General features: G+C 37.6%; 1 protein-coding gene and 1 long non-coding RNA gene across 2 annotated transcripts in view; one reads left to right on the forward strand and one right to left on the reverse strand.

Annotated features, from left to right (window-relative positions):
* LOC111769704 (uncharacterized) overlaps window positions 1-12,061 on the forward strand; it is a 14,298-nt gene extending 2,237 nt beyond the window's left edge. The window contains exons 2-3 of the long non-coding RNA XR_011430513.1: window positions 1,670-1,784; window positions 11,861-12,061. This is a non-coding gene — a long non-coding RNA (uncharacterized lncRNA). The remainder of the gene's footprint in view (window positions 1-1,669; window positions 1,785-11,860) is intronic.
* On the reverse strand, window positions 3,159-19,127 carry CENPH (centromere protein H). Its single transcript, XM_001489869.7, has 9 exons — window positions 18,836-19,127; window positions 16,806-16,861; window positions 11,547-11,595; window positions 11,078-11,152; window positions 9,810-9,866; window positions 7,742-7,805; window positions 7,343-7,394; window positions 5,898-6,061; window positions 3,159-3,686 (listed from the first exon to the last, which is right to left on the reverse strand). The coding sequence occupies exons 1-9, from the start codon at window positions 18,967-18,969 to the stop codon at window positions 3,594-3,596; spliced, it is 744 nt and encodes a 247-aa protein (XP_001489919.3). The 5' UTR covers window positions 18,970-19,127; the 3' UTR covers window positions 3,159-3,593.
* Between the last annotated feature and the right edge of the window lie 4,035 nt (window positions 19,128-23,162).

Here is a 23,162-nt window from a genome sequence, read left to right on the forward strand (position 1 = left end):
GTACACTTTAAATATCTTACGATTTTATTTGTCAATGATCTCAAAAAAATTGGGGGGATAAAAGCCCAAAAGCAGCAGCAGCTTAGATTCCGAGTACACAGACTTTTTATTTACATACAGGGAAACAGCAAGCTTCTATGTGAAAATCTATATTAGATTCTCATCCTGAAGTCATTTAAAAGAAACAGACAGACTTTCTTGGCTACTTCTCTAAATAAAATAAACATTTTTCATTTTTCTTTATGACTCTATTTGAGAAAGAGATGAAGAAAATGGGCAAAGAAGTCCCATGATTTAAAGTTTTTATTAAAAGATAAATCCTCTAATACCGAGAAGTCTCCTGGGAATACCTGGTGATACATTCAGAAAATGTCAAATGCAGTGCAAATTACTGGTCATATTGGTATGGATTTTGTTCGGGGGAGTCTGCTAGGAAAATGCTGTCTTTTCTCTGCTTGTGGGTTTATACCTAAGTATTGGCCTTCATACTCCTTCACAGAATTCTTATCCAGGCCCCTCGTGGATTAGTTCTCTCTAGGATGAAGATAATAACAGTAGGTGAAGCTGGGGCAGTGAACTGCCTCGGTCCCCAAATCATGTTGCTCAGTTTCAATCAGCCTCTTGACTGTCATCAAATCATCTGATTACTCACCTAACTCAGGTCCCATGATTTTTGTATATCCTCAATGCTATTATTTGGCTATTTTTGTGGACCCTGAGCACACCATCTGATTCTGCCTCTTGTGTTGTGTCTTCTTAATGTCCCTATCTCACCAGGCCTGTAACTCCTTTCTTGTTCCATGTACCCTGTTCCTGACATCGGCTGTAGATCCTTTAGGCAGAACTCAGCATGCATGACGGCCTCCTGATGTGATACAATGTAAAGTACCCAGCACAATCTGTGAATTTTCCTCATGCAAAAATTTGAAACTGCATTTAATAAAGCAGTTAGATCTAACTTCTAGTTTACAGGAATACAGAGGTGAAACAAGCTACATAAACTACGAGGAAGCAATCAGACAAATCAGAATAGAGAACTTTCTACAGGGTAGCTGGTTTCTTCAAGTGGATGACTGTCAGAAAAATGGGGTGGAGGGGACATATAATCTCTGTTGCAGCTACTCAGTTCCATTCAGCTATGCTATTGTTGAGGGAATGCAGCCACAGATAATGTGTAAAGTATGGGCGTGGCTTTGTTCCAAAAAAATTTAATTTACAAAAACAGGCAGCTGGTAAGCTATAGTTTGCTGACCCCTGATCTAGATGAACCAACCAACCAAAACAACCATCACCAAGGCCAACAACAAAATTTTTGAGAAAAATATATTAACAAAAGCACCACTAACCTAGGGGATTTTAAGACTGACTGAGATGTAAAAAGTTCTTTGGGTCCCCCATTAAGGAAGCTGCTCAGAAAGGCATGCTCTCTAATGCCCTCTGCACATATGGCCAAGGTTAGTAATAGAAACAGAGAACCTCCCAAAGGGCAGAGTGATGAACCACAGATGAAGAACCCCTTTCAGAGAGCAGCAGAAGAGCCTAATCGAAAGGTGTTCCCTATCCCCCAGGGAGGGGCACCTCCTATCATTTACCAAGAAATAGTTCAGAATTGCTACATTGTCCACTATTGTTTGCTGGCTGTGTGAAGCAATACAACTTGTCTTTTCAGTTTATAGGTCTCCAGATCAAGAAGAGACGCATCTGGACCTGATGTGAAGACTATGGTGAGATCCTGAACTTTGAAACTGTTATGATTGGATGACATCCTTAACTTATCCTCCGTGGTGAGCGGGTTTGTCTTTTACATGCAGAAGAGAAGTTAACATTTAAGACCAAGATAGCAGACTGTGGTAGACTGTATTCTTTTCAGCAAAATTCCATTTTTTTTCTCCTACCCTGAAACCCTGCCTTCCCCTGCTGTGGGAGAAGTGTATGTTCCTGTCCCGGGGATGCTGGGCTTGGTTAATGGAACCTGGGTGGAAATAATGTACACCTCTTCCAAGTAGAAACTTTAAATGTCCCTGTGTACTATGACTTGGCCTTGTAAGCCATGAGAACATGTTTCAGATAGTGGCTGTTCCGTTAGCCTGGATCTTAGAATAATCAACCAAACCATGGATCCAAGAGAGAAATAAATGTTTGTTATAAGCCACTGAGATTTGTGGTTGTTACTCAGCCTGATTTCAGGAAAGCTAGACAATTTTTCTCTCAGAGTTAGGCTTTAAGAGGGAACACAGAGGACAATTAAATCCCAGGAAAATGGAAAAAGTTTCTCAGATGACACTGATAACCCACTGAGTTGGCATTCACTGATAAAGTGTACATCTATGATTTATTTAATGCTGTATCTTTCGATCAGGAAGGTATTTTCCAGAATGTTTTTCTATCAGAAAAATTTGACTTGTTTTACAATTTATCTAGACAATTTCCAAGAATACACTGTGGTAAAAAGAATAAAACTACACATAAATTATGATTTATCAAAACAAATGAAGTAAAACTATTAATATTCCAAAAAGTGTTTATAATTCAAATTTAGGCAAAGCTCTGTATTTCTGTTATTGATCTACAGCTCCAAATATGATCAAGAGCTCCAAATTAATAAAGAGCTCAAATTAGAGTTTTCCAAAAAATGGAATGGGATGCTATAAAAGGTTGCAAGTTTTATTTTTTTAATAGGACAGAGTTACATTTATTCATTTTTTTAATTTATAAAAGTAATGCATGATAAATATAGAAATACAAAAGAAAAAGTCACAATTCCTCTATGACGACCATAACTATTAACACTTTGGATATGTTTTTCTTTCTCAAGGTTGAGGTGCTTTATCTGAGTCTCTGTTTAAAGCTATGGATGAGGAGTGGGGGAACTGGGGAGATAGTAGTCAAAGGGTACAGACTTGCAGTTAGAAGATGAGTGTTGGAGATCTAACGCACAGCATGGTGATTACAGTTAACAATACTGTATTGTATACTTCAAAGTTGCTAAGACTAGATCTTAAATATTCTCACCACAAAAAGGAATTGATAATCATGTAACATGATGGAGATGTTAGCTAATGCTACAGTGGTCAATCAACAGGTTGTACATCTTAAACTGACACAATATTATATGTCAGTTATATCACAATAAAAAAGGCAAAAAAAAGAATCTGTAGTGAGATAAATCTAAAATGAGATTTATTTGAATAAAATACAACTGACAGTTGAAAGAAAAATAAAGATATGGATACGCTTTTCTAATTTTTCTAATATCTTACTGACAAACAAATAAATGCACAGAGGTATTACAAATGCAAGTTGGAACTGCCAGGAATGTTGTAGAAAAAATGTCCACATTCAGTGGAAAGCTGGACTAGATGTCTTTCAGGATCCTTTCAAGGCTAAGATTTTCAGATTCTTTTAGAGTATGCCAATCACTTTAATTATCATATTTCAAACAACAGATTCCATGTTGTAGTGTTAACTCAAGCGAAAAAAAGAAAGCAATATTAGAATAATTCCAAAAACAGTGAAAAAACATTTGACTTGAAATTTGCTATTTAAATGACACATCAAAGACAGAAACAAAAAATGCCAAAATAGAATTCTTATTAGATCATGGTGAGATTCTTCTCAAGCTGCAGAACAGTTTCTTTAAAGGCAGAATCCTCTGCCCAATTGGCTTTACTCCCCAAGATGAGGTTCTGTAATTAAAAAAAAAAATTTTTTTAAATTAAAGTTAGTACTTTTAAAACTTTAACAAGATTCTTTTTTCTTTCTTTTTTAATTTTTTTTGCTGGGAAAGATTTGCCCTGAGCTAACATCTGTTGCCAATCTTCCTCTCTTTTTTTCTTTCCTCCCTAAAGCCCCAGTACATAGTTGTATATTCTAATTTTAAGTCCTTCTAGTTCTGTGTGAGCCGCTACCACAGCATGGCTATAGACAGAAGACTGGTGTGGTTCCGTGACTGGGAACCAAACCCAGGCTGCTGAGGCAGAGTGTGCAGAACTTTAACCTCTAGGCCATCAGTGCTGGTTCACAGAAGATTTTAGAAATCCTCTTTCACTGATCTTATCAAATATTCACTGAACTAGGTGTGAACATTTACTCTGTGATCATGAGAAAAAATAGTAATACGTTCTTGTATTCTCATTTCCACTTTCAGTAAGGCTTTAGCCTTCATTCCCTAATGCTAGGGAATATTTACAATGTTTACAGTTGTTTACGCTTCATCCGTTTCTGTGGATAGTTTTTACCTAATTAAGGATCCGCACAGTGGATCCTAAATTAAAGGAAAAAGATTGCAGCTGTGGTTCAGAGTTCATTTTTGCACTTCCATGGTGTAAAACAATTTCAGCATATGTAATATGCCGTATTTTAAAAAGAGGTAAAAGAAGAGCTTGGTTCTCAGCCCTTGCAAAGTTTCAAGACCCTGAAAAAGGTGAAGAATTTTTTTGTGGTAGAAAATGGAGGAATAATTATGGTCATAATTACTGAAAATTCTGGTCATTATTCTTTGAAAAACTATGGCTCAATATTACTGAGTTACTAATTGAAATACTGTTAAAACAGATGTTAGAGTATAAGTATTATATTGTTATATATAAAAATATTAAAAACTTAGGCCTATATAAGGCATATTCTTTTTTTGGGGCAGTAGTTTTTTTTTTTGAGTTCATAATAGTTTACATCATCGTGAAATTTCAGTAGTACATTATTTCTTGTCTGTCACCACATAAGTGCTCCCCTTCACCCCCTGTGCCCACTTCCCACCCCCCTTCCCCTGGTAACCACTAAGCTGTTTTATATAAGGCATATTCTCACTGTAAGTGAAGGAAAGAGCTAGTTTATGTAACTCCAGTCATATTTACAAAGGCAGATAGGAGCAAGCATTCAAACATGAGTGATCTCCTAAGGGCTGATCTTCCTTTAGGAACAAAGAGAGCTCCTAAGTTGACCAAAGCTATGCTCTGTTTAACAAAGCAGTGAGTTCATTAAATAAAAATTAACACTAATTTAGAGGATATGAATAAAATTAAGAAATGCAGAATAATAGAAGTCTCAAAGCAGTAGAAAGGAACATGTGCCAAAGAAAATGTAAATGATTCTGTACTTATGATGCAATCCTCCACTTGAGGTTAGCCCAGGGGATTTGGTTACTCCTAATCAAATCACCCACCCCTACTAAAAAGTAGGCATAAGACTTGGGGAAGAATTTCCTATGGTCAGATATAAGACCTCTTATTCTACAAGGATATGCTTTACACATAACAGGCATTTGTTTTACATATAATAGACTGTTTTAACTGTGTATCTTCAGAGTTGAAAACTGGTAATTTAAGTACTTCATCTCAACAGTTCCAGAGACAATTTATAATTCTAAATGTAATGAAAAAACTCCAGAATAAAGGAACACATAAAATTTAAAACTTGACATAGTAACTGCCAACATTTATTGAGAATTTACTTGGGCCAGACACTGTGCTAAAGAGATTAATATGAATTATCTTCTTTAGTTTTCACAACCACTCCTTCTAAACAAGGAAACTGATGCTTAGAAAAGTTAAATTATTTGTATATGGTCAGCAACTATTAAGTAGCAATCTAGACTCCCATCACTATATGTATGTTTTCCCACCTCCGAACTTGGAGTTTAATGCTCTCAACCATTACACCGTTCTGCCACCACAGAGCTGCTAAAATCATTCCATATAAATGCCTGAGGTTCAACCATAACAAAAAAATCAAAGCCTTAAATATTAAATATCCATGCATTCCAGATACTATCTGTAAACAGACCAATACTGAATTATTTTGTCAAGATCAAAGACTAACTGAAAGTAAGTCTGAAACTAATATAATCAATCATTTAAAAAAAGTTCTTTAGCTCCCTTCCTAATTTATGTAAATGTTACCTGGAACACATGTTGAATAACTGTAGTAATCTGTATCTCCATCTGTAGGTTTTGTTGTATGGTTTTTATCTTGTCTGAATTTTCCATACTGTCCAAATCATCTTTCTGTTTGTTCTTTTCAGTCTGTATTTCTAAAAGCTTACTTTCTGAAGCTTGTTTTAATTCTATGAGTAAAAATAAAACAATATACTATATATGACAAGTTCTACAAATAAGAATCTTGAAATTTATGAAGCAGAAGAGTTCCTGGTTATTTCAGTCAAGAGAAAATTTTTAATAAGTAGCATTTTAAATTGCAGTTCCATTTTGATCTGAAAATGACTTCCCCAGTGCAAAATACCAATATTTTAATTTTATACTTAGTAATGCCCTCCGTGAAATGTTCAACGTGTATGTATGACAATGATAGCTGTCTACAAATGTCTGCAGTGGCATCATGTCAAAGAGGACTACTCTGGGTTGGCAAAAGAATAGGCAGGAGATATATGTAAGGAAATACTTTTTCCTCCTTTATTTACAAAAATGACATATCAATAAGGTAAATTTTCAATGAAAGTAAAAGTCCCTTCTCCAGGGATAAACATCATCAACTATTTTTTGTAATTCCCAAAATGTTCTAAGAATTAAACTGTTTAAAAACATAAATGGGTGTGTCTCAGGAGCTTGGTTCCTTGACACTGATGTATCAAAAGTAGGTTGGAAAGCAATGGAAAAAAATTAAATATCCAAAGGGTTATTTGATCAGATGACCAAAACTACTTGTGACCCTGAGATTACTTCCAAATAGGAAAATCTGTATAATATTTAAAGTAACAAATCATTCCTCTATTGTTAAATGAACAAAGCAGTATACAACAGAATAAAATGATGCCAATTTTATTTTATAAGAAATAAGCATTTAAGACTGATCATCTTTTGATGGTAAAATAAAAAATTTAACTTTTCTATGATCCTTTTCTGTTTCCAAATTTTCTATAGAGAATGTGTACTACTTTTGAAATAAACATTTTAATAATTTCAATGCAAAAAGCCATTTCGTGTTCATTAAGTTAAAAAGCTGTAGAACCATATGTATCAATTGATCATTTAAAAATTATGTATATATAAATATGTTTATATGGCTGTGGAAAAAGGCCCAGAATGAAATATACCTAACTGTAGTCACACAGGAAGGAGGCATCACTTTCACATTATACTTTTCTGAATAATTTGATTTTCTCCCCCCACTGAGAATGTATGAAATTTGTGATTTAAAGTTCTAAAACAACAAAAATAAATCAAGCAAAATACATTTTATATACTACTTTTTAAACTGTCATGTCCAAAATTTAAGAAAATTTGAACTTTAAGAAATTTCTCAGTGACTGAGAGATTTGGCCTTATCAATCTCCATAGTGAGTAAAAATGTGTGTACCAAAAAAACAAACAAAATCTGTTCTACATACGCAATCTCTTCTTCCTAACATCAAGCAATTTTTCCTCCAAATCCCAAGATTCCTGTTAATAGAAATAAAAAGATTAAGGCACATTACCTAAGAACAAATCTTTAATACCTAAGTCACTGAATTTTATCTATTAGTTCATATTTTTGAAAGCTCCAGTTTTCGATTCCTTTATTTCCACCAACAAAGAGAGGACAGTAGCTTAAATTACAAGTAGATAATTAGCAACATTGGACAGAAATAATGGAGTTATGAAAAAGAGAGAGAAAACTTAAGGACAGTGAATTCTAACCATACCAGTCCCTTTGGGTAATCCTATTTAATCATAAAAAATACAGTTACCAGCAAGAAAGTGTTACTGAAAACATGAGAATGCATAAGCAGCCTAATGTGCAAAGTTACCTGCTGTGATTTCATTATTAATTTATTTAGCTTTAATACATGTTTCATGTGATCCATGAGCACACTGAAAAGGAACGAAAAATAGGATTTGTTAACCTTAGTTAAAAAATAATAAATCTCATTAATGAAGAAATCAACTAGTATATATTTACTTTCATTCAATTCACTGTATACTTCAATAGAAAGCCATCGCTTAACAACAGAAATCTGGAAAAGTTTGATATAAACTAAATTTCTGTTTAAAATTAAAGACGCATGTCCCTAGAAAACTTTTTGGTCACAGATGACAAAGAATATCAAATTTAAACATGTAGGAACATTTCTAAAAACCTCATATTTAGGGAGGAAAAACCCTAATAGCTTGCTTTTTTAAAAAATAGATTTTATTCTTTAGAGAAGTTTTAGGTTCACAGCAAAACTGAGTGGAAGGTAAGCCCACGTACCCTCTGCCCCTACACAGGCACATCCTCCCCGACTATCAACATCCCTCACCAGAGTAGCCCATTTATTACAAATGATGAACCTGCGCTGACACATCATTATCACCCAAAGTCCATAGTTTACATGAGGGGTCACTCTTGGTGTGACATGTATCCACCATACAGGACAGTTTCACTGAATAAGCTACTTTTTATCCTCATTTGTTCAACAAATATTTCCGAGTGCTTACTACATTCCAAGAACTGTGCCAGGCACCAGGAATGCAAACTAGACTAAAACACAATACCTGTTTTCAAAGAGGAAAGAATCTGTGGGAGAGAAAAATAAATCCACAACCATAGTGTGGTTTCATTACAACCAATAATCAAAATGAACCACTGTAACAGTTGTGTGCAGAGTAGAACAAGGGAAAGCCCTTGGATCTTAAAGGATGTGCAGTAATCACCTAGACCACCTAGATCAAGTAATTGGCTATGGCAGGAAGAAAAGGGTGTGAAATAAGACTGGACAAGAACAGTGGTTCTCATACTTCAAACTGCCACAAAGTTCCTTGGGAGGCTTATTAAATGTAGCTTGCCAGCTGTTCCCCCATTCCCCTAGCCGCTCCCCATCTTCAGAAATTCTGAGTCAGCAGATTTGGGATGGGACCAGCAATATGATCACTGGTATAATACTAATTATTCTGATAATCAGCCAGCACAAGAAATATTGTAGAATTTTATTGGGGAGGCTGAAAAAAAGGAATCTTTGCACAGACCTGGGAGAGCTGAACTCAGTTCCTACTAGTTACAGCTGTACTTGGTTGTAAACTTTAAAACATGCTAAAGGCACTGCCTCGGCCTACTTGACCTTTCTATCGTCTTTGGAAGTCAGTATGTTGAATCTGTCCTGTACTCCTTTAACTCAAGAATGTTTTAAGCTCTCCTTCTACGGGGGAGCAATAGTGCGAGAGCCTAAATTCAGATTTTAGGATTTATGTAATCCTGGGATTAAATGGAATATGGTAGAATGTGTATCAGTCTGGACTAAGATGCCCCGATAGGGGAAGTGCCCAGATCCATCTTGGCACTCTTCTGGTGCTAAAGGCAGGGGATTTTTTATCACAAGATTTTGAGAGCTTTGGGAGATAAGATCACAGGTAAGGCCCCTGAAGTCAGACACTTAGGAGCAGTTTATAGAGGACCCTGACTACCAAAGTCTTTATTTTATATTCCTTGGCAAATTGTTTTAATGTATACAAGCTCATTTCTGCCAACAAAAAATGAGGAGTATACTTCCTATCTCATTGGGTTGTTATTGTCTCATTAAATGAGATAGCACTGTTCCCATTTTACAGTAAATACTGAACAAAGTTAACTTTCAATACCTCCCTTCAAAATTTTCAGACTATCTGGATAAAACTTCCATTGCTTCTTAGGGTTGTAATCTGAATAAGATGTCAACACGACTAGAAAAGTTGTTGTAATGCTGAGGGCCCACAAAAATTCCATCACTTTTCTTATTTCTGAGATACACGTAGAAGGCAGTGACAATTAATTTAAGAAAAAAAATTTCACAAAACTAAAGTCATTATGTAGCTCTCCCTTCTTATTCCCATCTTTACCAAATCCAGAAAAAAAAAAAGTACCTAGTCTTGGTGTCAGTTTTCTCCAGGTTTTTTTTCAGTGCAGTTGAAAGTTGCATCCTATGAGAGGAAAAATGCTTTCATTATAAAACAGGAATAACATTTGTGGTACATTGAAAAGAAAAATTTAAAAATGACAAGATTGATTTCTATTTATAACATAAAACATAAGTAGGCTTTAAAATCTACTTGTATGGGAAATACTTTGATAAACAAGTCACAGAAATATGAAATAACACAAAGATGGATGGGGCTGTTACATGTGGTTGTGTGTTACCAGGCTGCAGGGCCCAGTAGACCTGAAATCCAGACCAAGCTTTGCTCTCCAAGCTATCCACCTTGTTGCAGAGCCTGGAAGAAGCATTAAGCATTAAGGCACTACACAGATCAGCACCAGCCAGAAATGGAAAGAGGTCTGTAACTTTAAAATATGCCTGCATACACACAAGCTCCATAAATTACTTTTAAATTCAAATAGCTAATAAATAAGTAATAATAAAAAGGCAATCAACTCAGCAATATTAGAGTCATTTCTTCTCTTCTGTCACACACACAAAAATTTGATTCATTGAGAGGAGATATCTTAATAGCTCTCAAGTCATCTTAGTTAAAAAATATGTTGTATATAATGAGCCAGCATATGAGATGAGGAAAAGGAAAAAAAGTTCACTGCTAGAAGCAATTAAAGAAAGGGGTTTTAACTACTTTTCAATTAAATGTATGAAGAAAATCATCTGGTAAGGCCGGAGATACAAAGAAGTAATTTTAAGAGTCTTTCATTTAGTTGAGATTATTAATTCAGATCACAAGTCTACAAGAGACCATGTTTATCTTATTAACAGCTATATACCAGCACCTAGCACAAAGCTTAGGACATAGTAAGCACTCAAATATTTGTTGAATGAATTTTAAAATACAAATGCAAAACCTATATTTAAAAATATATTTAAACTCACTGACAATTCTTTAACTCGATCAACATTTAATGAAATAAATAAATCCAACTAATCCTTTCAAACACTGAATGGGATTTAACCTCACCCTCCTGTTGTCTTGACTGACAGTTCCTTATTGACCCTATCTTATGTAACTTCTTCAAATGAAGATATTAATGAATTATGTAGCTTTTCTCTCAGGGCTCAAAATTTGTGTGGCCATTATCTAATCATCATTTCACTTGATTAATTCATTTTGACTAATTAAAACATTCCTTCCACCTCCTGCTCTACTCATTTTACATTCAATACTTATACATAAAATGTAATAGTTACCTGTCTAATGCAAGCTTTTTCATTTCCACAGCAATTTTCACCTCTTCAATTTCAGCTTCCTGGTCTTCAATTTTACTATCAAAGAAGCATGAACAAAAGAATTTCAGCAATATCAGAAAAGTCACTATTGAAGTAAATGTATAAAGTAACCCTTGAAAAAAGTAAAATGCCTCTATCTTAATAAAAATATTCTACAGCTGACCACACCAATGCATTTACAAATTTGATAAACTGGTGCCTCCTGAGATGCTTTTCTAAGTATCTTCTTAAGGGGGATGCCAAAAGTGGCAATGTGACCACTCACATAAGCACATTTAAGTCTACACCCCATGACAACAACTTCTCAATACATGCATGACAAATTACTTGAAAAAATAAAGGAAAGGAAAAAGGAAGACAATATTCTAAGACAGAAAATATTACTAAGTCTTAGCAAAAACCTCAAATAAAATTTAAAAGTATGACATACGCTTCAATTTGCTTTTCTTGCATCATTTGTTCTGGAGTTTTTTCTTCATCTACAAATAAATAATTTTTTGAAGTTAGTAACATTTTAGAATAGCACTGTCCAACAGAAATATAATGTAAGCCACAAATGCAAACCAAATACGTAATTTTCAATTTCTAGTTTCCACATTACAAAAGTAATGAGTGAAAATAATTTGAATATAGCTTATTTAACCCTATAGATCAAAAACATTATCATTTTAACATGTAATCAGTTTTAGATTACTAATAAAATACTTCACAATCTTTTCTTCCATGCATATTTTCTGTTTACAGCCTTTCTCAACGAGGACAAACCACATTTAAGTGTTCAACAATCATGTGGAGCTAGTGGCTACCAAATCGTACAGAACAGTTTTAGAATGACAGAAAATAAAAGGGATTAAAAATGAACAAGATCAATGTCAAAAAAAATCAACTGTAAGTTTATATATTAGCAACAAACAATAAGAAATTAAAAATTTTAAATATCATGTACAATTGCATTCAAAAACATGAAATATTCGTCAGCATCATGATGGGGTGAGCTGTTAGTTTTTGCCCCCACTAAGGAACAACCAAACGGACATTCACTAACCAACAGAGGATTCCCTACAAAGCACAGTAGGACGTCCGAGAGATCCATGCAGCCATATATCTGAAGGTAGGGGTACTAGATCTGGGGAAACAGTGGAAGGAGGTGAGCGGATCCCCTCCTGATCCCCAGCAGCAGCAATCTACATCACAGGTCCTCACACAGCAGCTGGTGTGTGACTCTAAGAGGAGGCAGGGAGCAGGCAGGCCTGCACATGAACACTTTTGCGTTCAGAGTGGCAACCTGGTGCATAGGACTGCTCCATACTGGCACAGAACAGCTACTGCATGGCTGTCCCACCAAGTGTAGCAGCCGAGGTGAACCACCCATGAGTGCAGAGTGGGCCTGTGTGTGCATGAAAGAAAGTGTCCCTCCTGCACACCTGCCTACCGCACCACCTTGGCTGGTCCCAGCAAGGCTGTGAATCCTAACCAGAGTGTCTGTGCATACATGTGAGACCCAGCAAGCAAATGAAGATGAACCCTATCGGCACAACTTCCAGCAGATGCAGCTGGTTCAGAAAACACAGATCCTGCCCCATTCTCAGTGGTGGCAGGTCGAATCTGCAACCTGATACTACCACTATGCGCTGGCAAAGGATCACTTCATTAAACACCATGAAGAACTACATTAACACTCCATAGCAGAAGGAAAATGACTAGTCTCCAAAAATCAATCCTGAAGTCACAGAAATTTACTAGCTAAATGACAGAGAATTCAAAACAGCTGTCACAAAGAAACTCAACAAGCTACAATAAAATTCAGAAAGACATTTCAATGAACTCAGTAATAAAATTAATGAGCACAAGGAATTCTTCACAAAACAGATTGAAACTGTAAAAAAAAACATTCTGGAGATGAAGAACACAATGAATGAGATAAAATAATCTAGAAAGCTTAAAAAATAGAGCTGACATTATGGAGGACAGAATGAGTAATTTAGAGGAAGAAATAGAGAAATGCTTCAGGTGGAGGGGGAAAAAGAACAAAGACCAAAAAAATGAAGAAAGTTTTCGAGAAATATCTGACTCAATTAGGAAAAGCAACATAAGGATTATAGGTATTCCAGAGGGAGAAAGGAGCAGAGATTATTATTCAAAGAAATAATAGCTGAGAAGTTCCCAAACCTGGGGAAAGAAATGGAGTCACAAGTGTATGAAGCCTATAGAACTCCTAATTACATCAATGCTAAAAGACCTTCTCCAAGGCATATACCATTAGAACTGGCAAAAGTCAACGACAGAAAAAATATTAAGGACAGCAAGGCAGAAAAAAATAACCTAGAAAGGAACCCCTATCAGGCTTTCAGCAGATTTCTCAGTCGAAACCCAAAAGATAGGAGAGATTGGAATGATATATTCACAACTCTGAAAGACAAAACTTTTCAAGTTTATTGGAAGTATTTTTCCAAACTGCTAAGAATACTCTATCTAGCAAAACTATTTTTTTTTTTTTGAGGAAGATTAGCCCTGAGCTCACATCTGCTGCTAATACTCCTCTTTTTGCTGAGGAAGACTGGCCCTGAGCTAACATCCATGCCCATCTTCCTCTACTTTATATGTGGGACACCTACCACAGCATGATTTGCCAAACGGTTCCATGTCCGCACCTGGGATCCGAACTGGTGAACCCTGGGCTGCCAAAGCAGAACATGTGCACTTAACCACTGTGCCACTGGGCCGGCCCCTAGCAAAACTATTCTGAAGATACAATGGAGAAATAAAAACTTTCCCAGATAATCAAACACTTAGGGAGTTCATTGCCACTAGACCTCCCTTACAAGAAATGATCAAGAATGCCCTCATACCTGAAACAAAAGGCAAAAGATTACAAAGCCTTGAGCAAGGAGATACAAAGATAGACAAAATGAGAAAACTGCAGCTCTCCATTGGAGTAAGTTAGCAAACAATTAATTATGTCATAAAAGATAAAGGGAAAGCATCAAAAATAACTCTAAACACTCCATTTTAATCACAAACTCCCAACACAAAACAGAATATTTGTGACAACAATAACTTAGATGGGGAAGTAGAGAGGGATGGAACCTGCTTAGGCTAACAAAGATAAGACGCTATCAGAAAATGCACTATCTCATTTATGAGATCTTTTATACAAACCTCATGGTAACCAGTAAACAAAAAATCAGAGCAGAGACACAAATCATAAATAAAGAGAAAACTGAGAAAATCATCATGGAAAACCATCAGACTGAAATGGCAGTCCAAAATACAAAGGAAGAGAAACAAAGGAAATAGAGAACAACTGGAAAACAACAGATAAAATGGTAGTATTAAACCCTCATATATCAATAATCACTCTAAGTGTAAATTGACTGAATTCTACAATCACAGACACAGAATGGCTCAATGGATTAAAAGACAAGATCCAACAATATGCTGCCTCCAGGAAACATCTCAGCTCTAAAGACAAACATAGGCTCAGAGTGAAAGGATGGAAGACAATAATTCAAGTAAATGGCAAGCAAAAGAAAGCAGGTATTACCATACTTATATCAGACAAGGCAGATCTCAAGATAAAAAAGGCAATGAGAGACAAAGGGGGCACTATATCATGATAAAAGGGACATTCCACCAGGAGGACATAACAGTTATGAATATATATGCACCTAACACAAGAGCACTGAAGTATATAAAGCAACTATTAACAGACCTAGAGGGAGAAATTAACAGCAACACAATAGGAATACTACTCAGCCATAAAAAAGACAAAACCATCCTATTTGCAAAAACATGGATGGACCTTAAGGGTATTATGTTAAGTGAAATAAGTCAGACAGAGAAAGACAAACACTGTATGATTTCATTCATATGTGGAAGATAAACACATAAAGAGAACAGTTTAGTGGTTACCAAAGGGGTAGGGGGTTGGGATGAGTAAAAGGGGTAAAGGGGCACATATATATGGTGATGGATAAAAATTAGACGATTGGTGGTGAGCACAATGCAGTCTAAAGAGGCTACAACCTAACTTTTTGTGGCTTGCTTTAAATCTGTCCTTTCCTTTAGTTGTAGAAATTCTATAGTGTGGACTGTTAAATCTACTAAAGTTTTCAGATGTCACAATTCCTTAAAAATACAATAATCTATACAAGGAAAACAAGAAACATAAGAGAAGGATGACTCTTTCTTCTCACTTGGATTTTAGCTTTAATGAGAAGGATGACTCTTTCTTCTCACTTGGATTTTAGCTTTAATGTCTTCTCAGAGAAGCCATCTCTGATTACTTTATCTAAAGCAGCCCCACCCCTTATCATACCATTATCTCCTGCATCACATTTACCACATTTCATAATTATCTTGCATGTTTCTTTGCTTACCTATTTTGCTACACAGAATTTAAGCTCCAAGAGGGCAAAGTCTGTCTTGTGCAAGACCATATCTCCATGCCTAGCATGGTGGCAGGGACATATCACTTAAAAATGAGTTGAATGAAGGCAGGAATACCTATGGAGATAATTCCTCAATGGTCCAAATTTTGAATTGCTTTTCCCCTATACCTCGTCCTCTAAGAAGATAGATTATCCTTTTTTATTAGGAGGGTTCTCATGCCAGGAAAAGCATTGGCCATGTCCTACCTCTCATCTCTGAGGTAGGGCTCATCTCATGGGCTTTGGAAACAAGGAGACCATTAGCTCCTCCAGGGAAAGGACAGTGACCTACTGGTCATCCTTGAGCTAAGCATTATTGATATAGTAGAAGGGTCATGGCTTTGGAGGCAAGAAGGCCTGATTCATATCCCAGATCCATAATTTACTAGTTATAGTAAGCAGGAAAGAGGCTAGGGGACCCATTTTATTCATTTACTTATTTTTTTGCATAAAATTACTTTAGAAACCCAGAAGATTGTATGGAAAACACACCAGAACTGTCTTCAGATCTATGGCCTTAAAAAAGAGCTTGAGCAGAGTCCAAAAGTTACCTAAATTCAAACACGGATTCAGGTGAAATGATGAAGACATCTATGATGTCCCTTGGTTTTTCCACAACTCTTGTATTATTTGCTTTTATTCTTTAAGCTACAGAGAAAGAAAGATTCAGCAACATCTATCCTTGTGACCCAAGGGCTTATCAATCAGGTGGCAATAAGTGGTTATTACTTTAAGAAGGCTAAACCCATCATTTCACTACTCTCTTGGTCCCTGAGACTTTTGAATTAATAATTTTAAAAGATAAATTTAAATTTTTTGTGTGTTTAAAACAGAAAATTGTCACTCATATCTTTAAGCTGATCTCCCTTCTGCCTCTCGTTCCTATAATCCAGTGTTCCTCAAAGTATAGGTCTCAGATTACTTGCTTAACAATCATCTGATCCACTAATTTAATCTTCAAGTTCTTAATAGTAGCAGGATCTATGATTCCTTCAGCCCACAGGGATTTCCCAATTCTCTGATCAACAGAACTTAACTGTCTTGCATTGTTAGTTGTCTTATGAATATTTCCTGAATCCCTAACTAGTTCCTAAGAGCTGGGGCAAGACTGCTTTTTGCCTTCTTATATGGTAGAGTACTTTTATGCTGCCCCTCCCATTCCCTAAATAAATAATTTTTTGGAAAGTTGATTTTATTTTCCCTAGTGTACTGTACACCATCAAACTCACAAAACCTTATGTGAAAATGAAAATACTTACTTGCATCAATCATTGATTTATATTCCAAGAGTTGTTGTTTCGTCTGTGCTCTCAGCCTAAAAACAGATAAGGAAAAGAGAAAGTCCTACACTTACTGTGGTTTTACTCATTACTGTATGATAAACCAACTCATCTTTTTCTGAAGCTGATGTAGCAAAATGAGTATAAGTAAATCAGCATTAAAGTCTTTCAGTTTGGCCTCATTTTATTTAAAATGGACATAAAGAACTGTAAGGCCTCAGAGGAAGACACAATGGAATACAGCAGGAAAACAGCATTTGTGAAGGAGAGTTAAAAATTTGATTTTTGAATTTATTCTTAATGGGCCACACTGAAAAGGGGCTTAATGAGAGCTGCTACACAAAGAAGAAATAAAATGGTAAATTACCAACAGACTGTAACAATGTCAGGAGATATAGAAAAATAACAAAGATACTAATCCTTGGATAGACAGGTAATCTATATAGTTTCTTAGTTGTCCTATGATTCTACTTACCTCAGAATCATAAATAAAATAAGTAGGAAAGCTATGGGTAAAATGGTAATTAGTTATTAAGTTGTATTTACAACATGTTTCACATTTAGGTGGTAGTTTCATAATTGAGAAACTGGCCGCTTTGTGACTTTGAGAACTGTTTAAGCAGCTAAGAAACATTAGACAAATTTCTAAAGCTCCATGGCATAAGTTCCTTATGTTTTGAAATTCCAAATGAAAAGAGCAATTTCTGGGGCCAGCCCACGGCCAAGTGGTTAAGTTCACGTGCTCTGCTTCCAGGGCAAAGAGTTTCACCACTTTGGATTCTGGGGATGGACACAGCACCACTCATCAAGCCCTGCTGAGGCGGCTTCCCACACAGCACAACCGGAAGGACCTAGAACTACAATATACAACTATGTACTGGGGGCTTCGGAGAGAAAAAGAAGAAGAAAAAAAAGACTGGCAACAAATGTTAGCTCAGGTGCCAATCAAAAAGAAAAAGAAAAGAGCAGTTTCTTAGGCTGGCATTTTATAAGACACACTGAAAGAATAGTTTCTTGTTAACTGAGATTAAAAAGGAGATCTTATACGTTTAATATTTTAGTATTTTATACTGTAAGTAGGAGGGAATTTTTAAAGTGAAGTTATGAGGTTTATTATTAGCCAAGGCCTTTCAAAGCAGTGGTAAAGCTAAATAAAATAGAATGCTTATCAAAAAAGAAAAAAATCCCCTTATTATGATTTAGAACAGGTCTGCAAATTTTTTCTGTAAAAGACCAGAAAATAAATATTTTAGGCTTTGAGAGTCATAGGGTCTCTGTGGTAACTACTCAACTCGGTCCTTGCAGTAGTTGCGTTCCAATAATGCTTTACTTAAGGGCACTGAAATTTGAATCTCATATAATTTTCAACTGTTATTAAATATTCCTTTTGTGATTTTTTCCCCCAACTATTTAAAAACATAAAAAGTATTCTTAGCTTGAGGGGCCACACAGAAACAGGCAGGCAGTAGGGTCGATTTGGCACGGGCTTTAGTTGCCCACTGGTTTAGACGATTGATCTTCCTTCTTATCAAATCTTCCCCCAGCAACTGCTGAGTGGAAAAGTATAAAAATCGCCCTCTCGGTGGAAAATGTTAACAAAGCTTCTGGACTGGAAAGGGTCGTTAAGTATAAAAGAAAGGGGCGCGGCAACCTCTCCCCGGAGACTCAGGGCTCGGATGCACGCCACAAACCGCTTGCAAAGTGGGAGCCCAGGGCATGAGGGGGTAAGAAAAGGAGGGGGGGATTTACCGCTCCCTGGGCCCCGAGGGCCCTATGCTAAACGTTTGTCCCAGGGCATCTCATTTAACCCCGATAGCAACTCTGCTGGAGGGGGTGTCATTTTTCTCCACCAAGATGAAGAAAGGGGCTTAAAATGCTTAAGTGAATGATGCAGTCACACAGCCACTAAGCGACTGACACTGAATTTGAACCCTGGACACTCTCCGCAAAGGGCGGAGCTCTTGCCACGACGCCCACTTGGCTCCGGCCTAGCGGCCAGGGGTAACAACCTGAGCAACAGGCTCACGCGGTCCTCGGGACGAGCGGCCTGGGCGCCGGCGACTTGCGGCGGCCCACCTTCCCCGCCTTCCTCTCCGGAGGACGCGGGCTCGGCGGCGGCGGGGTCCTCGGATTGCTTCTCCATACTGGCTCGGCCGAAGAGCCACCGCGGAGGACCAGCCAACGCCGCCTCAGAACCGGACCCGTTTCCCGCCTCTAAATTGATACCCGGAGGGGCGGGGGAGCCGTGGCAGCGCGCCCCACCCCTTCCGCCCCACGGCCCCACCCCTTCCGCCTCGTCTTCCGGTTGCGGTGGGTCCTGCTGTCCCTTCGTTTCTCCCAGCTGAAGTCATTGCAGACCGCTAGTACAAGGTTCTAAAGGGGCTGGCTTGGTGGCTTAGTGGTTAAGTTTGCGCGCCCTGACTTGGCGCTCGGGGTTCCCGGGTTTAGATCGCAGGCGTCAGATGCCGGCAGGGACATACAAACTGCTCACCAAACCACGCTGTGGTGGCGTCCCATAGGCAAAACAGAGGAAGATTGGCACGGTTGTTAGCTCAGGGACGATCTTCCTCACTCTCACACACACAGGTCAGAGAACTTTGTCAGCTCTGTCGAGTGCTGTGTTACAACCGGTTGGGACGGCGGCAGCTGGGAGGGAAACCCCCGGCATAAATGGTCATTCAGCCTTGGCGCTGCGACAGGGGAGCTCGGGGACCGCGCCTTTTTGACCCGTCTTGGCACTCCCCTTCCATCCGTGGCCTTGGAAAATGAGTGTGAAAGAGAAACATTGGAGGGTTAAGCAGATTTTTGATCTGAGCTCGTAATGTCCAGACCCCTCGTTTGGCAGAGAAATGAGTGGGCTAAGTTCAGAGAATCTCACGGTCCCCTACGAGGCAGTGCAGACACTTGAACCCCAACCTTCCAGCATGAAGTTTAGCCGTCAGAAGATTCGCAGTCAACAGAGTAGGGTGCCTCCACGTGTCAGCTTGTTGATCCCGCAGATTACAGTTGAGGTTTCTTTGCTAGACAGTGCAGTGAGCGGGTAATGGAGAAAATGCAGGACGTACAAATGCACGAGTGATTTGTACTTTTTCATTAGGTGGTGTAAGGAACACTCTGTCCTTGAGGCACAAGCACAGCAGCTCCAACCTCTTTGAACAAGTGAGCCAAGCATTCCCTTCTATAGCTAGTTTCCCCTGAGTTGTACTTTTTTGTTGTTTTTGAGGAAGATTAGCCCTGGGCTAACATCTGCTGCCAATCCTCCTTTTTGCTGAGGAAGACTGACCCTGAGCTAACATCCGTGCCCATCGTCCTCTATTTTATATGTGGGATGCCCATCATTGCATGGCTTGCCAAGTGGTGCCATGTCCACACCCCGGTTCCGGGCCAGTGGACCCCAGGCGCAGAAGCAGAATGTGCACACTTAACCACTGTGCCATCGGGCTGGCCCCTCGTTGAGTTGTACTTGATCACACATTGCTCCCCTTTCTCCCTCTCCATCATCAAAGTAAAATAGCTCCTGGTAAAACTTAGATTCAAAAGGCATGGATGGTAAGACATAAAATAAGATGTTAGGTTCACCTCTCCTACTTCAAACTCCTGGAAGAACATTGTTTCATTTTCTGTTTTACACAAAAGTGGTCCTATTGTTTTTTTTCACTTTACCATTTTATCTGAGAAGTCTTCTAATATCTCACATCAATCTCATCCTTTTAAGCAGTTGCCTATCAGGTGTCCACCGGCGAAATTTGGGGCGTAGACTGTGCAGTAGTTGTCCAATCTGAGCATGCATCAGAATCATGGGGAGGGCTGGTTAAAACAGACTGCTAGGTGCCTCTCCAAATCACTGATGCCGACTTGCATTTCTAACAAGTTCCCAGGTGATGATGTTGCGGTTGGGGATGACGCTTTGAGAGCCACTACACTAATGGATCGTAATAATGAATTAAACAAAAAAAACTGAGTAAAAAAGGGGCAGGTGTGGGTGGGGAGCTATTCTTTAGAGAATGTCCAAATAACATAGAAAGGGATGATAACTACCAGTGAGATAAATAATTCAAAGCCAAGGATCAGTAATGGATGCTAAAACTCAAAAGAGCACCTTTACAGCAGAGCTGTATTGGTAGTTACCACCTTGACCAGGTTATCAAACTTGGTATCGCCGGTAGTGTAACAATCTGATATGTGACTCTAATATGATGCATAAGTTGTACAAATCACCTGTATTCTTGCCAAAATGCATAACCTGAACTTAACTATGAAGAAACAAACAAGAAATCTAGAATGAGGGACATTCACAAGACAAATGGCCTGGACAATTCATGTCCATGCCTTGAAAAACAAAAAGCAAGGAAACTATTCTATATGGAAAAACAAATAAACTTAATTGGATCCTGAATTGGGAAAAAAGTTTGTAAGTCATTTTTGGAACCATTGAGGAAATTTGAATATGTGCTACATATTATTACATGTGGACTTGTTAATTTTCTTAGCGTGATAAAAAGATTGGGGTTATTTAGGAAGATGACCTTAATTCTTAGGAGCTGCATTTTAAGATGACATTATCTTGACCCCTGAAATTTACTTTCAAATAGCTCTGGAAAAAAAAAACGGACTACATATACATGTGCTCACATGTGTGTATATATAATCCCCCTACACACTGTCTCTGTCCACCTGTAGTTTGTTTGCCTACATAAATCACTAGAACTTTGTCCCCTATAAGGAAATACAATCCTTTCTCATGTCCATGAAATATTAAAAGTCACTTACTTTATCCACAGAGAAAACACTAACAATTTCAAAAAGGCTTTGTACATATCTCCAATGAAATTAAGAATCACCAACATTAAGATGTCTGACAAAAAAATTAAAAACAGAACTGTCTACTTAGAAAATTAGTTAAATAATCTTCAGATCAAAAAGGACCACAAAAGAAATTGTAACTTAACCAGAAATTGAACAAAAGGAATACTTCAGAAACAAGCTATCTCATGGGGCTGGCCCAGTGGCCAAGTGGTTAAATTCCTGCACTCCACTTCAGCGGCCCAGGGTTTTGCTGGTTCGGATTCTGGGCGTGGACATGACACCGCTCATCAGGCCACGCTGAGGCAGCGTCCTACACGCCACAACTAGAAGGACCCACAACTAAAAATATGCAGCTATGTACTGGGGGACTTTGGGGAGAAAAAGGAAAAATAAAATCTTGAAAAAAGAAACAAGCTATCTCAGAAGAAAAGGTATAAAGGGTTTTATCACTAAAATACATTAAGTATTTAACTTAAACTAGAAAATAACCGAAAGAAAAATAGATGGTGAGAATTAACATAAAAGCTAAAATGACAAAATAAAGGTAGTAGAAATGATAACACCAAAACTGGTTCTTCCAAAACACCAATAAAAGAGCCCCTGGCCAAGCCTAATTAGAAAACAAAAGTATTCAGTATCAGGAATGAGAAAGAAGATATAACTATAATACAGAAGAGATTAATTATATATATCATGCACCTCTACAGCTATAATTTTTAAAATGTAGAATAAGGGTAGAATGCCCAGTGCCACAGCGGTTAAGTTCTCATGTTCTGCTTCAGTGGCCTGGGGTTCGCCGGTTCAGATCCCAGGTGCGGACATGACACCACTTGGCAAGCCATGCTGTGGTAGGAGTCCCACATATAAAACAGAGGAAGATGGGCACGGATGTTAGGTCAGGGCCAGTCTTCCTCAGCAAAAAGAGGAGGATTGGCAGCAGATGTTAGCTCAGGGCTAATCTTCCTCCCAAAAAAAAAAAAAAAAGTAGAGTGGGTGATTTTCTGTTAACAGTGAGAGGAAAATCCCTAAAAGACCATGGAAAACTACCATTTTAAGCAGCTCCAGGCCAAATGACTTAACACTTTAATTTAGCTAGTTTTAAATCAAAAAGTAAGGATTTCAAATTATAAGACTTGAAAATGAAAACCTCTTTAATCCACTTTAAAGCTGGTAGAATAAGACAGAAAAACAGTAGCAACAACAAAAACCAAGCCAATTTCCCAAATGAGATGCAAAATTTCTAAATGAAATATTAGCAGATCAAATCTATATACCACGAGCAGGAATTCATTCCATTTTAGGAAACCTCTAATGTAGAACATTACAGCAAAGAGAAAAACCCTAATGACATAAGCTAAAAAAGTAAATGCAATTCCACAGCTTGCCTATTAACTCTAAACAGGAAGAGAAAAATATCTAAAATATAAAGCCCACTTAAAGACTAACAGCAAAAATATTAAATGGTAAAAGTAAAGAGATGTCCAATCCAGGAACAAGACAGGTATCTACTGATCATCAATGATTATTTTG

The sequence above is a fragment of the Equus caballus genome, chromosome 21 (genome assembly GCF_041296265.1).
Source record: "Equus caballus isolate H_3958 breed thoroughbred chromosome 21, TB-T2T, whole genome shotgun sequence".
NCBI lineage: Eukaryota > Metazoa > Chordata > Mammalia > Perissodactyla > Equidae > Equus > Equus caballus.

Coding starts and splice junctions, on each gene's coding strand:
- CENPH (XM_001489869.7), bottom strand. CDS start 18,969: ATGGAGAAGCAATCCGAGGACCCCGCCGCCGCCGAGCCCGCGTCCTCC. Junction 16,862..18,835: donor CGCGTGAGCCTGTTGCTCAG/GTTGTTACCCCT, acceptor ATCTGTTTTTAG/GCTGAGAGCACAGACGAAAC. Junction 11,596..16,805: donor TAAATCAATGATTGATGCAA/GTAAGTATTTTC, acceptor ATTTATTTGTAG/ATGAAGAAAAAACTCCAGAA.